Genomic DNA, 19463 nt, shown 5'->3' with positions numbered 1-19463 from the left:
GTCTAGACAGTTATCAGTTGTACAGAAGCAGTCTCTGTCTGAAACTCTGAAAGAGTCCAGATCTACTGTATGTAGTGTGTTCAGATACATGGGACAAGTGCATTTCTTGGACAAGTTAAGCTATGAAAACCTCTTCCTCCAAAATGTATTCTCTGGTAAATGTTCGTCCAGACAATCCCTGTACATATATAGTTCTTCTGAAGTGTCCTTGAGCAAACACATAACAGCAGATGTGTAAACAGGAGGTGTCACAGAGGCAATTTTCTGTCTGAAGCACTGTCCAGATCTAGTGTATGTGGTGGGATAAAGTGCCATTTTTTTGGGGGGGGGGGACAAGTTAAGTTATGAAAACCTGCGTGTCCTTGAGCAAACAGCTTACATGACCCATCACAGTTGCTCCTGACAAACTGCTGACTGCGCCTTTACCAGGCTCGCTCGGCTCCACCGACATGCCACCGGTCCGCCACCGCCGTCCGGATGATCTAATGAGGCGGAACGCCTGTCGAGTGACCAAGACTAGCCCCGGATTGACTTTTCGCCCAGCTGCTGATGAAACCGATCCGCGTGTCCACGTGTTTGTGTCATTTCCATCTCATTTGCATATGCAAACGGGCCTCGCCTATCGCGCCGCGGCTGCACGCACCGAGGCAGCCGATTGGTCCGCCAGGTGCGTGCGTGGAGCGAATGGGAGAGCGGGCCCGCGCCGGTCCCGCCCCCTCCCAGACACGTTGCCTTGGGAGAAGCAACACGGGCCCGATCGCTGGCTGTACCGTCTCCACACTCACACGCCGCACGTCCAACGCATCAGCTGCTCTCTGCCCGACGAGTCCTGCTGGATTTACCGCTGAACACAAACGGGAGAGTTTAAACCGAGCCGCTCCATCCTGGGAAGGTACGCTCTCCGATCACTAATCAATACATCTACACATCACCGATTATAGATATATATATCTATATTCGTGTGTGCGAGAGAGAGTGTTTGTGTGTGAGAGAGAGGCGGTTTTATTATTCTTATATGTATATTTAAAAATTAAACGTCCACAGGAATTTGTGACGCAGACGCGAATGATAAAACAGTCGAAGGTGATGATGGATTTGGTAGATTTTGACATGTCAGATGAAAGGCGTGACAGTGAGAGACCGATCACTGCTGCTGTTAAATGGTTTTATATAATGTAACAGTGCACGCTGCCAACATCTACTATGACTGATGAGGAAGTCTATTGTGTCTGATGTGAAACCTGCGTTCAGCCTCACAGAGCGGATCATCCACCTCATCGTGTTTTTTTGTATCATTATTATTTATTTATTATTATTATTTATTTATTTTTAGATATTGCGCTCTCTGATATTTAGTCTCTGGGTGTGCACAGTACTCTCATTTAATTTATCATTATTATTATTGTTTCTTTTTAAATCAGAGTGTGTGCAGTGGAGGTCGCATCTCTGCTCTGTGCCCCACCTACTACACAGGTAGATGGAGACATTAAGATCCTTAAATAATAATAATAATAAAGGCTATCTGATTATCTGAGAAGTGTGTGTGTGTGTGTGTGTGTGTGTGTGTGTGTGTGTGTGTGTGTGTGTGTGTCACACAAGAGATCAGGAGGTGTTATCATTTGCATGGCAGCAGTTTGTGTCTGAAAAACGCCAGAAAGTGTCCAGATGTAGTGTGTGTGTGTGTGTGTGTGTGTGGTGTGTTCAAGGGCCTGGGACAAGTGCATTTTATGGACAAGTTATGGCGTGTGCATGCTGTTTTTATTAAAAAAGGAAGTCATGGCAGTCATTTTACACCATGTGTTTTGAGCTTTATTGTAAATAAGGAGGAATATGGTCTTGTAATCGAAAGAAACATGAGTGACTGAGAAGGTCATCGTGCGAGATGTGTGCTCGGATGTGATTTATATAACAGGAAAGCTTTCTTTATCAAGACTGAGTCACACACAGGCCCGCTTTATACTTCTTTTAGATTGGTAATTGGAAATAAGTTTTATTTTACCTTCCTCGTGGTGTTTAAGGAGCATCTGGGATGGAATATTAAAACAGGCGAGCCTCCAGGTACATATAAGCTTCGTCAAATCTCCCAACATTCGGATATAAAATGCATTTTTATTACAGCTGCTGTTCCCCCTGCTGGGCGATATGCCTGGCCACTGCACAAACATTTTCCCCTCGCACATCGTTTTGTTTTCACTCAAATCAGTCAGCTGTGCCCTCCGCCAACCCAGGAGCCGTATTAACACCTGGAATCGGAAAAACATCCAGTCTTTTTTTTTTTTTTTTTGGTTTAACTTGCGTCAGGTTGGAGCTTGATACATCAGTAAAACCCCTCTACTCCACCCTCCTCCTGTAACAGTAAGATCAAGAGGGTGGTCATCGCTGAGACAAAGAGGCCAGGCAGCAATTAGCCTCACATTTAGCAGGAGATAATGTCCCGAAAATGCTGCTTTCACTTCCTTTTTTTTTTTATGTGGTTGATCGCTGAGGAAACATGTTGGAGAGCTGCAAAGATCCCACAAGCCACTAAGCGTCCTCGGCGCAGAGCGATTGGTCAGAAGAGGTTTTTTTTTTTTTTTTATCCTGCATGTTGTGAACAAACAGTGCCAGTCTCCCATTTATAAACAAAAACTCCCTTTTTTAAAAAAAATTCCCCACACACAAGTGTCACTTGTGCTGATGGGAGGTCTGCAGTCTGAGGCATCGGTCGTCATGGTGGCAGACCCCTGCTCCCTTTGTATAAACAAGCTAACAATGTTTATGAATGACTGTGGTGGTAGCAGCTGGCAGGCCCCGCTGCTGCAGCCTTGAATGGGGGGAAAATTACTCAGGCTGTAAAATGTAGGAAATGTGTCCTTGCGTGACGTCACGACGTGGAGATTTATAATGACAGTAACTGCCGGAGACAAAAGGTCTGAGGGCTGTGGCGGGGTCAGTCTGGTCACGAGGCCGTTTGGTGTTTGCTTTTTTTTTTCGAGGGTGGCCGGTCCGTGTTTACTGGCTCAGGTGTTGCATCTGCAAAACAAACAGGTCATTGTGGCCTCAGCGACTGTGATCTTACTGCCACCATCTGCTCTGCTGTGTCTCTGCGTTTATTCATGCCTGCTTGGAGGTTTTTATCCAGGTTGACCTGCAGTGTTTGCCCAAGGACACCTCAGCAGGGGCATTGTGTCTGCTGCTGCATGTGTTTGCTGTTACATATCACGAATGCCCCGTTCGTCTTCATCACTGTCCCCCGCCTGCTGCTTTGAATTGTAATAACCATGACTTTTCTGTTCTGGCAGGTCAGTGATGGTCAGTGCTAGTTAGAGCCTGCAGCCGAGGATGTCTGCTACAGATTCGGACAACTCCATTGACTGGCTGGCTAGCGACTATGAAGACAACGAGAGCGAACAGGAGTTTGACTGTACCAGAAAGCACAGCCAGACGGAGGCCCCTCCATCCTCCGGCAGCCCGCCACACCTGGGCCCGTCTGACAGCAGCTGCCACCGGAGCAGCGAGGTGAAGGGGGGCGACGGCGACTGGGGCGAGGTCACGCAGGCCTCCCATCAAGGATCTCCCCCCGGCTGCACGGAGACGTGGGACAGCACCATTGGACTGTGTAAAAGAAAACAAGGAGAAAAAACTAATGGCAAAAACACTCAGCACGCACTGAAGAGACCTCGCAGCTCCGTGGAGGAGGAGTGCAGGGAATGGCAGCTCATTTCCAACGCGTCGGAGAAGAACCGACTTTTCAGCCGCAAGGTGAGCGCTGCCGCGGCTGATGTCTGTTTCCCCCAGGAGGTTGTGCACAGTGGCAGCCAAACTAGAGCATGCCCTATCACTTAGATAGACCCCCCTTCTTTTTTTTTTTTGTTTTTTGTTTTTTTGACTGACTTGACTTTGTTTCCAGTGAAGATGATCCTCCCAAGTAACCACTGTATGAGCAGAATTAGTCACGCATTTCTGAAGAACTACAATCAGTGCATCATAAATCAGACACACGGGGGGAGTTTCCATTCCACATAAATCATGTTGAGCAGCTTTTCATCCTGCAGATTAAAAAAAAAAGAAAGAAAATGGACAAAAATGAACATGTTTTGATTGAGATATATCTATTTTTCATTTTCAGTGCACGGAGCTACAATGCTACATTCATCCGCTGTCGTCTATCTTGAATGGCCTTCGTTCAGGGAGATACAGAGAACGTAAGTCGGTCATTTTCTTATCATCAGAAAAAAATCTCAGCACATTCTCGCTCTCGTACGACCGTTTCGTAGTCGCGTCTGCACCCCTTCCCCTCTCCGTTTCTTTCTCTCTTGCATCTCACAGGAAAAACAATAGGCCTCATAGACAGCGTGCCATTCTATGGAATATGTGTCCCTGAGATTTGAGAGCAAGATGTCTGAAAGATGTATTGTTATAGGACTATCAAGTAACCACAAGTATTTCCTGTGTGTGTGTGTGTGTGTTTGTCTTCCTATGATAATGAGTTCATATTGGGTAACGGTTCACCCATGAGTGACACTGTTTTAAAATGTGCCCTGTAAGAGCCAGAGAACACATTTAAATGTTATATTTAACCAAGTGAGAACAAGCAGTGTCACACTTGAGCAGCTAAGCAGGGGTGAGAGACAGAATAAACTGTACTGTACCACAGTCTCCAGTAAAACAGCAGCTGTTTATGAGTCGTCTAATAGGCATCAGGAGGGACCGTGCTCAGGCGGGTTCCAAAAACTGCTTAATATGGGATCTCTGTCAAACCCAGACCTTGTGTGACCCGGCACTTCCTGACCACAGAGGCAGGGAGCCTGTTCACATTTCACACAACCCATGTGCTTCACAGACTCGGCCCCTCAGTCAACACAGTACATGTGGCTTACCGTACAACTTTGTTCTTTTCCAGGACTCAGCAGTTTCCAGGAGAGTGTGGCCATGGACAGGATCCAGAGGATCATGGGTGTCCTGCAGAACCCCTGCATGGGGTAAGTGTCCTCAGGGTGGCCCACATACTGTTATACTGGAATCAATGAGCTCTGTCATCTTATAAGATTCAGTGCATCTCTTGTGGATGTTTTTTTTTTGGAGCTACAAACACAGAAAACCTCTGTTGCTCCATCTACTGTACATTCAAACCACACAGTGCTGCTCGCCGTCTGTGGGTCAAAGTGGTCTCCAACATGTCCGTGACACATGGCTCACAGCAGGTTGCTCAGCAAGGAGCTGCTGCTACCCCCACACACTCAGGATAAATTTACCGCCGAGATGGCTGGCTCTCACTATAGCTGGGCATCTTGTTAAAAATGTATCAGGCTCCACTGTGGGAGCAGCACACTTGTGTGTGCTTGATTAGCTCTCCACTGGCCAGACGGTATAATGGAGTATGATATGACCCCTTTGAAGGAGAAAGCCTTGGTCGCTGTAATAGGATCATTTGTAAATGTTTTGATGTTTTTACATTTGTTTTAACGGCTTAAAAATGGCATAGAATTGGCTGCGCTTGTCTGGCATTTTAGCATCTGGTTTTGTATTTTTTTAAGCACAAGGCAATATGGTTGAAAGTCACGATATCAATAGGAATATGGTCTAATAAAAATGTGTATTACAGCATGTAAGGTTGATTTAAATGATTACATGCATAATAAAAAAATTAATAATTTAGCTAGTTTTTCATTTCAGTTTCCTTGAAAGGTGCAATATGTTCAAATTCGCTAGTTAGCCCAGTTAGCTGTGCAGCTAGCAGTCAGGACTGGGAGCTCAGTGTAAGTCTCGTTGGCTAGCCCAGCAGCTTCGGCAAGGATTAGGGTTGGGGTCGTGTCTAACTGAACAATAAAAATCACGTTAGTGCTTAATTGGACGACAGAATTACGCGAGCAGTCGACCATTTGCTTCCGAATACAAAGCAGCACCACTGATACCTGGATGTCTCACTGAGCAGCCCGTCACATGCGAGGCCTTGCATTTAAGGTGCACCGATATAAGACAAAGTGCTGCTGACTTTGGCACAGATTAATTGGAGCCCCTACCCACCAGCTGCTGCCTTCATGTGGGAGACAAAGAGTGGGTGTGGCAGCCTCCCAGCAGACAGCCGGGGCAGAGGCTGGAAGGTGGACTAAAATCCACCCCCCACTCCTCCCGCCGTCACTCCCTGCGCCTGCTCGGTGCTGCCAGCTGGCAGCCCCTGCAGCAGCACAATGGTAGATAGGATCAAAGTGACTTTTTTAGCAGTCACTGTTGCGGATAATCTTTCACATGAATTTAACATGCACTGAATGGAGTATAGCAGGAAGGTGCTGATCATATGACACGAGGCTAATCCCTACCCACCATCTGGTTTTGACGGGTGGGAGTTATCGGGACGCAGGCTCGTTCTCTCTCTCTCCGTATCTCTCTGTATCTCTCCGCTGCCCACCTCCACCGAGAACTGCGTCACAGAGACCAGTTTATTTTCACAATGACGCTGTTGGAGACCGTTGCGGCTCTGGTGTTTATATTTAGAGGCGAGCAGAACTATTATACAGGCCACGTGTGAGCTCAAAACATGTGAGAAATGTTCTTAAGACAATCCCCACACACACACTCACACACACACACACACACACACACACACACATAGAGTAGAGGCTTTGCTGAGTGAGTGTAAGCGTGCACTCGCTGTTCAAGGTTGCGTATTTCCTGTGTGAGATTGATGGAGAGATAAGATTTTCAAAAGAAGAGGTTGTCAAGATTTTTGGTAGATTACTCACATTCATACCTGATAGTTTGACTCACATTTTTCTCTCTCTCTCTCTCTCTCTCCCTCCTTCTTTTCTTTCTTTTTTTTTCAGAGAGAAGTATATGAATATCATTCTTAAAATGGAGGAAATGCTGAAGAGCTGGTTCCCTAATGTAAAACTCCAAGACCAACTTGCCGCCACCCAGACAGAGGAAGCCGTTCCTACCAAGAAACCGAAGGTAAAGTTGCATTTAAAATGAATAAACAAATAAATAAATACCCGAAGCTGTTGTGTAAGAGTTGGACGCTGCCAAGAACATATGGTGACGACGCAGAGAAAGAAGGACGAAAATATCTATTATTATTTAATCACAGGTCTGGGATAGGGAACGGAGGATTAAAAGCTATTTTTACCGAGGTATTACAGCAGTCTCAGGTTCACTAAGAACAATGACAGAGGAGAAGAGGTAATTTTGGAGGAGTGTCCCTAAGGGGATAACAAAGGTTAGAATACTCTGGAACATTCCTTTGCATTTAATTGGGGGAGGATTTATTTCTGCGGCTAATCCCGACACACCCTCCCATAAACAGGGCTTTTTGTTTTTTTTTTAAGTCACCAAGCTGTTTTGTACTTGACATTGGTCAGACTGTTAGCGGGGGCCTTACAGTATGCCAGCATGATTAGTATTTCCATATTAACAAAGGATGAAACTGCTGTTTTTATAATGTAAAACCTGACAGTTTTTCAAGGTTTCTCCCATGTTTCAAGCCAAATCTTTTGTAATCTGCAAGGCCCCTCTAACTTTATAATAATTAATGATCATATAAGCCCGTGTTTGCTCTGTGCAGGGTTACATTTAGGCTACATGGCTTCCACGACCTGGAAACCCACAATTCTGCAATTTTTAGCTCTGTTGCTTCTTTCAGATCATTGTTTTGCTGTCATGGCACTGAACTTTTACTGTTTTGGCTCCCCTCAGCTTTTTACGGTGATAAATGAAGCGAGTGCACCAAACAGATTTAGTTAGCAACAAGCTAGTAAACACTTTGGAACAGTTAGCCGCTTAAGCACCTGATGTTTTTCTCGGGAGTTGTGAGCTCGAAGGAGAGGGAGTCTGCTATTTATATTTCATACTTTCTAAATAAATAAAGGTAACAGGAGATTTCAGTGAACATTTTGTTGTTAATCATGAATAGTTATCTACTAAATAAACTAAATAATCATTTTTTTTTCCCTTTCTTTCCTGACAGCTATCTAACACCCCTGCAGCTGTGAGCCCCGTCACCGTCAGTGACCCTCCAGCCGGCGTCAAACCCCTGAGAGTCACCGACCTCACTCCTCCTGGAGCGTACTCCGCCAGTAACCTGAAGTGGTTCCACACTTCACCCATCTGCTCCCCTACAGCAGAGCAGGCCCAGGCTGGCCCCAGGCACCTGCTGGCCCCCAGAGACAGAGACCTAACGCAGGACAACGCTGTGTCCTCCAGCACAGACAGTCTCACTAAGACAGACTCGGTGCCCAGGGGCCCTCCACCGGGTAAAATTAACGCGCCCTGTCTAGAGAGGCTCCTTAAGTCGACAGAAAGCATCATCACCCCAAAGGGGACGGGTGGTGTGATGGACAGCAGCTGGTCCTAGTCCACACAGAGGGCTGGGTGTCCAGCTGTAAGCACTGCACAGCCCAGCTTAGCCTTGCCCACCCTGCCGGGAGCCAGTCAGCTCGCTTAGCCCATTCCAGCCTTCGGGGGAGACGGGAGCCTTCATAAGGGACGTCACAGATTCCTCTTCAACGCGGAAAGAGTGTCGATGAACATGTTGTACTCTCTGTATGGGAATGTGCCCTCTCTGACATGACACGTGTCCGCTTTAGTTCCCTTCTGTTGACTTTTTCTTTGTTTTGTTTTTTTTTCTTTCTTTTTCGTTTGCACTCTTTTGAATAGCGTGTGTGAGAGCGGGAAGGATTTAGGATTTCACACGCCGAGATCACCACCGGAGAGCGGGTGACTTCACAACCGAATCGTTCCCCACTGGCTTGTAGATGCAATAATACAGTTTTGAGTATCTGTGAAAACCACCATTTACGCCTGAAAGGGAAAGAATCGCGGAAGTAGTTTGTGCTGGAAGGGAGCATTTCAGATATCCAGACATGTCAGTGGTCTACATATTGTTGTGCTGAAAAACGTGGGTGAAATGTGATGTTATTTTCTCTTCTCCCCTCCGACACCCCCCCCAACCCCCACCCCTCCCCCTCCTCCAACCCCTTCATGACTCCACTCTTAAGTTTATTGATGTGACTGTTACTGATTTGTATACTTTATAAATAAGTCTTTTGGTACAACTGTTCTACCTCAGTGGGCACCACGTCAAAGTTAGTGGGTAGGAATGTGAACGCTATACAAAGTGTGGACACCTCATCAGATCTGCAGCGAGCCAAGCGGCCTCTGACAGCGAGGTCTGCAGTGCGAGTCGTTCTGCTTGTACAAACAGAGGATGCTCTCTCCATGGGGATGCTCTCGTGGCCTGACTGGTGCCATTGTAAAGAATGTCAACTGCAGATTTCTTTTTCTCGAGTCTCCCAGTAGAAGGCAAACAGTGCCTGTAACGTCAAGCTGTGCCTGTAAGCCGGTTTGATAATAGCGAGGGAACCGTTCAGAATACCTGCTCCTCTGTGGGATGTACAAATCAGGAATTCTCACTCTCCTGCCATTCTCCTGTATCAAGTAAATTATTCAGATCTTGCCAACTACTTTCTGTGGTGGAGTAGAACAATTCTTTTATTTTGCCACAGAACTGGACAGTATGTTAGACCAGCAGAGAGGGACAAGGTATTTCTCTGTGTAAATCTTACAGAAAAAAGGTTGTCGATTTACCCTGAAAAGTGGCCTTTATAGTGTGAATTTTATACTTTCAAAATAAATGTGGTTATCTTTGTTTGATGCAAAATGGCTTTGGATTGTTTTATTGTTAATTTTATTGTTAACACAGACCCATTATGCTTTTTTTTCAGTTTTGTCCTTGTTTCAGTGTTTTTAATATTCTCGTGTACGTGATAAACATCTTTGAAAGTTAAAGAGGTCAAAGCCCACGCCAGCAGAAGCTCTTCTCTCCCACAGAAAACACTATGTCACCTTATCGCACATTTTCCCCATTTATATAAAGTGGCTGGTTTGTCACATAAGAAATTGATTTAGCACTGTTGTTGTTAGCAGTGCTGGATCAGGCGTGTGTGAGCTGACCAATCAAAGCAGACACGGTATTTGGTGGGGGGGTCTTAAAGAGACAGGACTTAAGAATAAGGATATCGCCTTTGAATACAGAGAACCAACAGTAGGGGGTTGACTGAGGTTTTTCGCTCTCTCTACCTTGAATTTGTCACTATTACACAGCATATATCTCTTTATTCTATTCTTCCACTCCACCCGCTCACCTCTCCGTCGGGTGGAATATTCAAAAACTCCTTTGCGGTAACAAAAGACTACTTATTTTAAAGGGCGAGACACAGGAGGGAAACTGTGCCAGCAAAAAGAATCCATCAAGTAACCTCTTTCAAAGTCTCAAATTAGCTCAATTAAGCATCAAAGATCCCAGAAGAAAGGTTGTTATCTGATTTATACCACACTTAGACCAATTATAGGGTGAGTCGAGCGGGAAAAACCTCAAAGCGAGCTCACGTCCTGACAGAATAATACGATTTATTGTCTGAAAAGCAGGATGTAATTTTCACTGCTTCAGTTCTGCGCTGCGGACAAAGTGAATTTTCAGCGTTTCACAGAAGTGCAGTGAAATGTACCAGCTCAGTATCACTTCACATTTCTCAGAAAGCGTTGGCTGTTTGTGGGGAAGGTGGGGCTTTCTTTTTCTGTGTCTGTGTGTGTGTGTGTGAGAGAGAAAGAGAGTATGTGTGTGTGTGTGTGTGTGTGTGCATTTTATGTACCTACAGACAAAGCAGACTTCATGGCATGATAATTACGGAGGTAATGATTGATGTACAGGTGTCATTATCCGTGACGTAGATGCACCACGGGAACGCCTCTGCTTGGGTAAAATATTGGGAAACTCTCCACCTTTGATCAAATAAGCAGAAAATGAGGCTATCGTAATTGTGCCGTGTTACCTGTTATTGGCAGTTCAACGCGCTTTCTACGGATAAAAACAATTTTCTGCTCTCGCTGCCTGGAGCTGCACTCTGAACATGGTAAACTGTACCTGCACTGGCACAAGACGTTCAGTCTGCCAACTAGAATTCAAACTGCATACTGCCATCTAAAGGTGCGCGAGTGAACGTCATCCACTCTTTGTTGCTCTGCAATCAGAAGCACTGAGGGTTGACGCTCAGAAATAGATTACAGGTCAGCACCGCGGTTAACATTCCTCTTTTTCATACTCTCATTTGGAAAAACACACATTCTTGAAATTTGCACGACAATGCTGCTCTGGACTCGCTTTCCTTTGTTCAAGCCGACCTTGGTGAGTTTGAACATTTTTGTGAAACCACTCTGATACCCCTGCTGTGGACCCAGTTTTAGTTAACTCATGCCAGACTCGTTTTATTCTCTTGCAGTGAAAGCACAGTGTGTTCAAACAGAAGTGTGTGGGCTGTACTGTGGCCTGGAAAACAATCTGTCAGGAAATTAAGAAGATTAAAAAATGGTAGAAGTCGACCATTCTTTTTTAAATCTGTCTGTCTCTGAAGTCACATGTCTCCTATTCTAGATTAAAAGGGTTGATTGGCAGCAGTTAGAAGGGTCGATTACCCAGACTGCATTGTTTCAGCGTTGCCGCCCCAGATTCCATCTCCCAGGGCAAAGCTAATGGTCTGGACTCACGTGCACAGACGACCTGACAGCATCCATGTCCAAAGACAGCTGGCACAGATCTGCCTCGCACTCGCCCTGAAAAAGGGAAGTTGTTTTGAATGTGAGGAAGAGCTGCATCAACAGAAAGGCACCTTTTCCCAGAGAGCTCTAGGAGGGAGTTGGACCAAATCACACGCAGTGAAACGGCTGCCAGCCGAGCAACATGTGATGTGAAGGGAAATTGCAAACAAATGTAATCAAAATAGATAGATATAGATATAGCTATAGATACCTCATTTGGGTGCATTACGTAACAAAAAATGCGAGGATGTGAAGGGCCACTAGGACATGCTCTGAAAACAATGTTGTTTTAAGGATGCTTCTCTTTTTTGTGCTTTTTAACAAATATTTATCCATGAATTATATCCAAAGAGAAAATTCCTTAGAAAAAAAATGCCATTTATGAGTACTCCATAAATGATTATAAAGTAGATGTTAATTTGCTCAATTTTGTGTTCATCTGTTTAAATTGTACCAGAATTAACCGGTCAATAATGTCACCAGCTAACTCTAGAGCATCTCAAACAGTTTAACACACAGCTGAGCAAATTGCTCGACCCTCTACCCATTTTAAAGGCTACAGTGGTTATGCTTTACAGAACTGATTGATATCCAAGTGTTTTGTCCAGGCTGTGTGCGGCCAAAACTACAAAGGCTAATCACTGCTGGAGAAGCAGAGATGTGGGCCTTTTGTTGCATCTATTCAAAGGCGAGTGGGAGAGAAAAAGAAGGGGGGGCGGGGGACAGGTCCATGGTTCCAGTTGCAAAAAGCCGGAAGGAATAATAAATAGCGCTTCATTCTGTGCAGCTACCCTTTCATTGTAAATTGGCATTAATTCGAGCTCCAGCTGAGTGTGAAATGACAAGGCGGTGTGGTGTTGAATCAAAGCCAAGGTGCCAGCGCTCCACTCAGCTGCAGTTATTTATACATGCTGTATCTATGTAATTCATTTTCTCAAGTCTTGCCAGACAGAAGGAGGCAAATGAGAATTCATCTCAGGACTGTTAGCTACCCAATCAGAGATAAATGAGAATAGAAATACAAGAAGTGAGACAAAACCTCTCCATGTCGCTGCAGGTAGTGAAAGAAGGGCAGATAACTGCTGCGTCTCCTCTGCAGGTCTGCTTCACTCACGCCACCGCATGCGCTCTCTCTCCATTCCACAGAAACACATGTTGAGCGTCTCGGCTCTTGTCGTCATCATCCTCTCTCTCACAGGCGGTGGCTCCTTTACTGACGCATGCAACCTCTTGGCAAGCGAAGTTAGCCTCCACGCTATCGATCGGCTCTTCTGATTGGTTGGGAGCAGCTTTATGGCATCCTGATTTACGTGTAGGTTCCTGGCATTGGTGACTGATATTGGCAGATATGTGCTGATACATGTGACAATCATACGTTACCTCAAGCATCATTTTCTGCATTACGTTCAGATACAATCCAGTGCTGATGTATCTGCGATAGGTCGGTTGGTTATCAAAAGTGGTTCGACCTCTGAGGGGCGGCCTGGAGTTTAGCAGGGGTTGCGACTTGGCTAAATGAACGAGGCATGGTTAGCACCGCTGGCAAAGCACGGACGAGCTTGGGACGGAAACATAAAGCAGACGATGAATCTCCAGCAAACGTGACGACGACCGAAACAAAGACAAGAAACTTTGTTGAGGAATGTTTCGCCCTCGGCTTCAACAGTTTAATGTGTTTTCTTGGCCAGAAAATGTTCAGGTTTTTGTTTGCTCACATGGAGTTGTCAGGTAGTGCAGAGGAGCAATGATAAGAAAATCGTTCACAGTGAACATTTTGGAAAAGGATGCATGCTGGACCCACCGTAATGGTGGATTGTCCCCTTATTTGATTTGTTTTTTTTCAGCAAGATATCACACTGAAGAGACAGTGTTAGAGATGTTTTCTAAAGGGGTCTGCAAGCAAAAGATGAGGGCTGCGGGAGCTTGAAAACATCATTATCTACCGGCTGAAAAGGTTTGGGTACCACTGCCTTAGACTTAGTCCCAGAAAGCCTCACTCCTCTCCCCCTCATGGTCGACTCTGCTTCTGTAATGCAACGGTCAACGGTTGCCTGCTCATATCCTCAGACCCAGACAGAGTTTAATAATCGCTCTCATTACCTCCCAAGTCTCAAATGTCAGATTAATGATCAATGATTTTTTTTTTTTAATTCATGAAATAAAAGGCCCAATGGATTCACAAGGAAAATCAAATCCATTACGTCTTCCCTCTCCGCTGAGGAGTGCATCGATAAAAACAAAACTGAAAAAAAAACAAAACAAAACACGGGCTCACTCAATAATTCACAGGTTGTTGGAGCAGCGGGAGGAGAAGAGGAGCAGCATGTTTCAGGGCATTCTGCAAACGACGGCAGCCACACAGTGAGATCTGATCAACGCGTGGGACAGACTCATAATGTTATCATGAGCTGTGCAGCGGCAGACTCATTCACACCCAACAGAGATAATGATCTCATCTGTCAGAGGACCGAGCACCTTTAATTAAGAGACCTGTGAACCCAAAATATCCCCCGCTCAATTATTTGAAGAGCAGGTTACACAAATGATCAAACGCTCATCGCTGCCTCTCGCTGGGGAGATTCTGGGGCGTTTGCATCAACAGCGGGGGAGGTCTGGTCGGTTGTTGTCTCAGCCGTGGTGCACGGACAACAAGACAGATGCATTTTAATGGCTTGTTATTTATTATTTATAGTTTAATCCATCGTGGTATTGACGTGGATTGATCGATGCTGTGTGAGGGAGGCTGCTGTTTCTTCCCCATATTGCAGCGGGGATGTTCTGGTCTCCGGAGCCAAATGGCCGCCGACAGTGGCCCTCTGCGCAATTCAGCACAGTGCGATTGATTTTGCCTTCTCCAATAGGTTACTCTCGGCCCTTTTAAGCGAAAGAACAATGTTCAAAGAGCAATGTTGCTATTCTGAGTAGGTGTTACCAACAGGATTGATTCGGTGTATTTGTTCTGATAGCAGGTGATTTTCCCCACACATGGTGTACGTGCACGTGGGAACTGACACGAAGGCTCGAGCACGATGTAAAAGCTAAATCATACATGATTACTTGTCAAGACCATTATACGAGTGACAAACGCTTCACGGAGCATGTACAGAGCAATTCACAATGAGGGAGCCATGAACGAGATAATTAAACATTTAATCCAAGTGAAGTAATTAATTCAGGATTAATAGGAATTCAGCTGTATATCGACATGGACTTTTTGAATTAATTATGAAATTCAGCCCACTCAGTATGCTCTGACAACGTGGTCAGCTGTCACCGATTCAACATCTTACACAAGCTCCGTTTTTCACCGGTTAATTTGCGCGCAGGTTCTCTAGACGTGGACACGTCGGGGGCCTCAGAGACCAATTACGCGTGCGAGGCATCATCGAGCCCTCTCACCACAACAGTCCACACATTCCCAGCTAATTATCTGCACTTAGTCGTGGAGCAGAGGAGCAGAACTGATTCTTGTGGGCTTTTGATCCTTCTGGAAGACGCAAACTGTGCAGGGAAAGAACAAACAAGAGGCAGTTTAGCCGAGTACATCTGGGAATCCCCGCGTCCCTCTGGGTGTAAACATATATACACAACATGGTGCAGAATATCTTCCAAAACATGTACTATTTCAGTTTTTATTGTAGTTTACATTATCTTAAGCTCCTTTTCCATTTTTAGGAATAATAAAGTCTAATGTCATACTGTACCTACATTTGTAACGAAAATGAAAGTGAGCACAATTGGATTAAAGCACATACATTTGGATCAACCGACCACAACACGTTCATTAAACTGCTGTAAGTGATATATTTATTTTTTTCCTTTTTTTTTTTTTTTTTTTTTTTACAGTGCCATGTATTCCAACAGTAATCATTGTTATAAATTGTTTGTTCAGAAACTCACTATCTTTCCTGGTACTCCTGCCCACTTTATCCAGTCAGGACACAGGACTCCAAAAAGAGGCGTCTGTCTGTTTGCGGTTAAAGAAATGAGGATCCAACTGTTTGCTGTTATGTCTCATGGCCCTCACCATTCAGGAGGGTTTGCTCACAGCAAAACCAGGCAGGAAGTGATCTTAAATGATTACCAAGCTAACAGCAGCTTTAAGGGGTGACTTTAACTATTTAAACTACACGTACATTTTCCATCTATTTCCTTTACATAAGTTCAATGTGACCGTTCACATCTAATGAAATGTTTGAGTCCACGAGAATGAATGAATTAACTAGATGTGTGATTTATTACAGGAGACAGAATACCCAATTATGAGATGCATTACTTTCATGTATGATAATTGTGTCTAATCTGACAAGTTTACTTACAGAGAAGTTTTCAATTGTCTCCTTTTTTCTCAGTTCATACAAAGTTCAGCTTGTTACATTTTACAAGCTTACTTAGAATATAAGTGTGTTTGTTAACTGTCTAGAATACAATATCACCTCTAGTTTTTGCCTAATTTGACAACAAGTCAAGCTTATTACGTCTGATTGTGCTCTAAAACAGAGTGTGACTGGTTTTATATGCAATAAATTGACAGTTGATTATCATGATGAACTACGTATGAAAATAGATCATGCAGCACAACATTATACAGGCCTGACGGAATTACTGTCACATGGATCCGTGGCGCCTGTTATGTCAGATCCAGTTGCCTTTATAGCTGCGAAACACTACTGTACTTTGATGAGAAGGTCAACCAATCAAATGTAACGCTTTGCTTTAAAGGGGCCTATAATAGTCATCCTCAGCATCCTAATGAGCAACACCTGTCACCTCCCGTGGGCGTAATCACGCAGGTACCATGGACGCAGGTTTCTCGGTACGAAGCCGCGGGGGTTTGAAAGCACAAACAAAGAAGTGTAACATAACGACGTATCAGGAGCACTGAGCCTAAATATGGCCACCCTTCATTAAGTCTCATTTCCCAGAATAGGGGGCAGACTGCGCTCTTGTAGGTATGAATAATGGAAGCAAGCCTCCTGGAGCTCATTTCCAGGGAGTGATCATCATGCTCAAGTATGGCCTAATGATCACACAGATAAAGTGAGAGGCTGGCATCCATGATTAATGCCCTCAGGTCTGTCTCTCAGAGTTACACAGCCGCCGCCGCCGCCATCAGAGCTTCTCACGGCTTTGTTCGCTGAGCACAAAAGCATTAAGAGCCCACAGAAAAAATAATTTGCACTTTTAGTCACTGCGGGCTACTGAAGATGTGTTGTTGACATTTGTCACTGCACACATTGCTGTAAAAAATCAGACACAGAATATCTGCACAAGACTCATTTATACAATATTCATGTGAAATATGGCTGGTTGCTGAAAATACAGAAGTCCATGAAGAACAGAGTGTCTCATATTTTGTTTTCTACACGTGAAGACAGCATATATTTATACTGTAAATGCACATTAGAGGCATACAGTGAAGTCGACTTGATGTGCTCATGAGGCTTTGTTTGTTCCTGTTGTCTGCATGCTTTTAAAAGTAAGATTTATTTGTGGAATTTGCACATACTGATGTAATACTTTCTGAGTGAGTATATGTATTTTCTTTTTGTTCACAATCTTGTACCAGCTCTTTTACATCTCACTCCACACGTCCTTCTCCTGCCCAGGAGGTGGCACCATTGTGAAAGGCAAACACATTTTCCCCTCTGACCAAAGTTTAATTCTTCAACAGTAAAGTCACACATAACAGGCCCATGCAATGATCTCAGAGCCTCTGCAGGGTGGGAATGTACACATGAGAATTCACTTTGAGCAGAGGTCCAACACTGAAACAACAGCACTGAGGTTAACATTTGGAAAAAAGTCAATATATGGATTATTGGTGTGCTTACATCAGGCTGCCTTTAAGTGTCAAATGTCACCATGGTAACCAAAAGTTACCTGCAGGCACCTTACAGTGACATTCAGTCAGACAGTCACTGACAGCTGGTGAACGTCATATTTAGATCTTTTACTTGAGGAAAAGTAGAAACACTTAAATGTAAAAACACTCTGTCACTCAAAAGTCTTGCATTCAAAATCCTTCTTAGGTAAGAGAACAAAAGTATTTTACAGTGCTGTGTGAAGTACCCAGAATTCATCCTTGAGTAAAAGTAAAAATGATCATGTTACTTTGGTGAAAGTGAAAGTCATCCATACAAATAATACTTGAGTAAAAATAAAATTAAAAAAATGTTTAAAGTGCTGCTTTGGCTCTGAAACAGGCTGTTATCTGCAAAGCAACTAGTAACTAAACTTATCAGTTACGTGGTAGTTGAAAAAAAGGCAGAATGGAAGTATAACATAGCAAAATATGGAATTACTCAAGTAAAGTACAAGTTCCTCAAAACTGTACTTAAGTACAATACTTGAGTAAATGTACTTCAATTTGATTATAATTACTGATTCATTTATGTGTACATCTCATTAATGTTGCAACTGGTGCTAATTTTAATAACTTTAATACACTGATTGGAAGCTTGATTTACGATTATATTATCATTTATTAGCTGATTTATGTTTTTTTCTATTAGCAGATTCAATCTGCAGAGTCACCAGTAACTAACGTTTTAAAATAAATGTAATCCAGTACAACAACTGCCTTCCATAACATGGAAATGTACATCATGGAAGTACTATTCAGTATTTGAATAAATGGATTAAGCCACTTCTTGCTCATCACATCACATATAGTTTGGCCTCCTGACACATCACTGAGTCAGTGACCGCTTCAAAAAGACGTCTGTGTCCCTTTCGATGAATGATGTGGTTTTGTGTTACAGCGTCCAATTTCTGACAGCACTCCTTATTTGTCTGTGCGAAGGGCCCATCCATCGGATCATACCAGCGTAAGTCTGCTGGAATCCCATGATCCCATAACCCTGTCGCTGGTCCACCACAGAATTGATCCCGACATACCAGCTGTGATTCTGTTACACGAGATGCTTAAGACCTAACTGTAACGGCTGACTGGAAGGCATGTCGTTTCACTCTCTACCAATGACAAAGCTACAAAGGACTCAAAGCTCATGTGTCAGTGAGACGTGGCTGAAATATTTACAGTCACCAGCCTGGAGATAGACGGCCGGGGCGTGCTGTTTCTGCTGCCAGTAACTCACAGGTTGTCATTAATCACTCTACTGTAAAATCACTGTAAGTGTACCCTCTAATAAGGACTTGAGATGTATGAAGTCACCAGTGTGATGTTGTCCCCTTTCACTCTGACAGCTATATAGAGTAAAACGTATTTATTTCAGTAATACAGGCTGAAGTAAATAAAACATAGACATTTAAATAGCTTTAAAAGTTTTTATCTTAATTGTAAGAAATGTATCTATTGATAGAAGAGCTACACATTTTTATATACATTAGAGAAAAACAGTAGGTAAATAAACCCTTCTCCCATCTAATATTGTGTATCCTGCTGTGTGAAAGTATGAAAAATGAACTCTGAATTGATGTTGCATTATGGGAAATGTAAGATACAGCTGTTTTGGTTTCTTGACCCACACATGAGAATAAAAGTCTTGATGTTGTGTACAATGACGTGTACAAAATAATGTGTTTTTGTGCTGAACATTAAAGGCTCCTTCTACACATGTACCACAGTATTAGACAAAGATTGACTTCCAAACTATTTCTGATGTCATAAATCATGTTCATCAGCCTGCTTTTTTGTATCAGATTTTCAGTGAGCACAGAGAAAAAATTAAACTTTCAACATGAATGAATGTGAAAGTGTCACAATCACAGTTTTGACTGACTGAAGTAATTCAGCAACGGGACACCGAGGCACTAACAGGCTTACAGATTTCAGACTGACCCACTTGTCGATTATGATTCCTTTCTTACCATCGGTGAGGAACTGGCCTACATTGTGTCACTGCCAAAACTGTTATTTAGTTCAGGTCAAT

The 19463-nt window shown here is 43.8% G+C and overlaps 1 protein-coding gene across 1 annotated transcript; it reads left to right on the top strand.

The window, feature by feature from the left end:
- The first annotated feature begins 735 nt into the window (after positions 1 to 735).
- Positions 736 to 9634, top strand: LOC119024446 (circadian-associated transcriptional repressor). The gene is made up of 6 exons (XM_037107275.1): positions 736 to 892; positions 3282 to 3741; positions 4109 to 4184; positions 4883 to 4961; positions 6804 to 6930; positions 7943 to 9634. Exons 2-6 carry the CDS (start codon positions 3322 to 3324, stop codon positions 8327 to 8329), a joined length of 1089 nt encoding a protein of 362 aa, XP_036963170.1. The 5' UTR covers positions 736 to 892; positions 3282 to 3321; the 3' UTR covers positions 8330 to 9634.
- Positions 9635 to 19463: the final 9829 nt, after the last annotated feature.

Source organism: Acanthopagrus latus, chromosome 8 (genome assembly GCF_904848185.1).
Source record: "Acanthopagrus latus isolate v.2019 chromosome 8, fAcaLat1.1, whole genome shotgun sequence".
NCBI lineage: Eukaryota > Metazoa > Chordata > Actinopteri > Spariformes > Sparidae > Acanthopagrus > Acanthopagrus latus.
The sequence above is the reverse complement of the archived record's forward strand: the minus strand, read 5'-3'. Positions and strand labels throughout refer to the sequence as shown.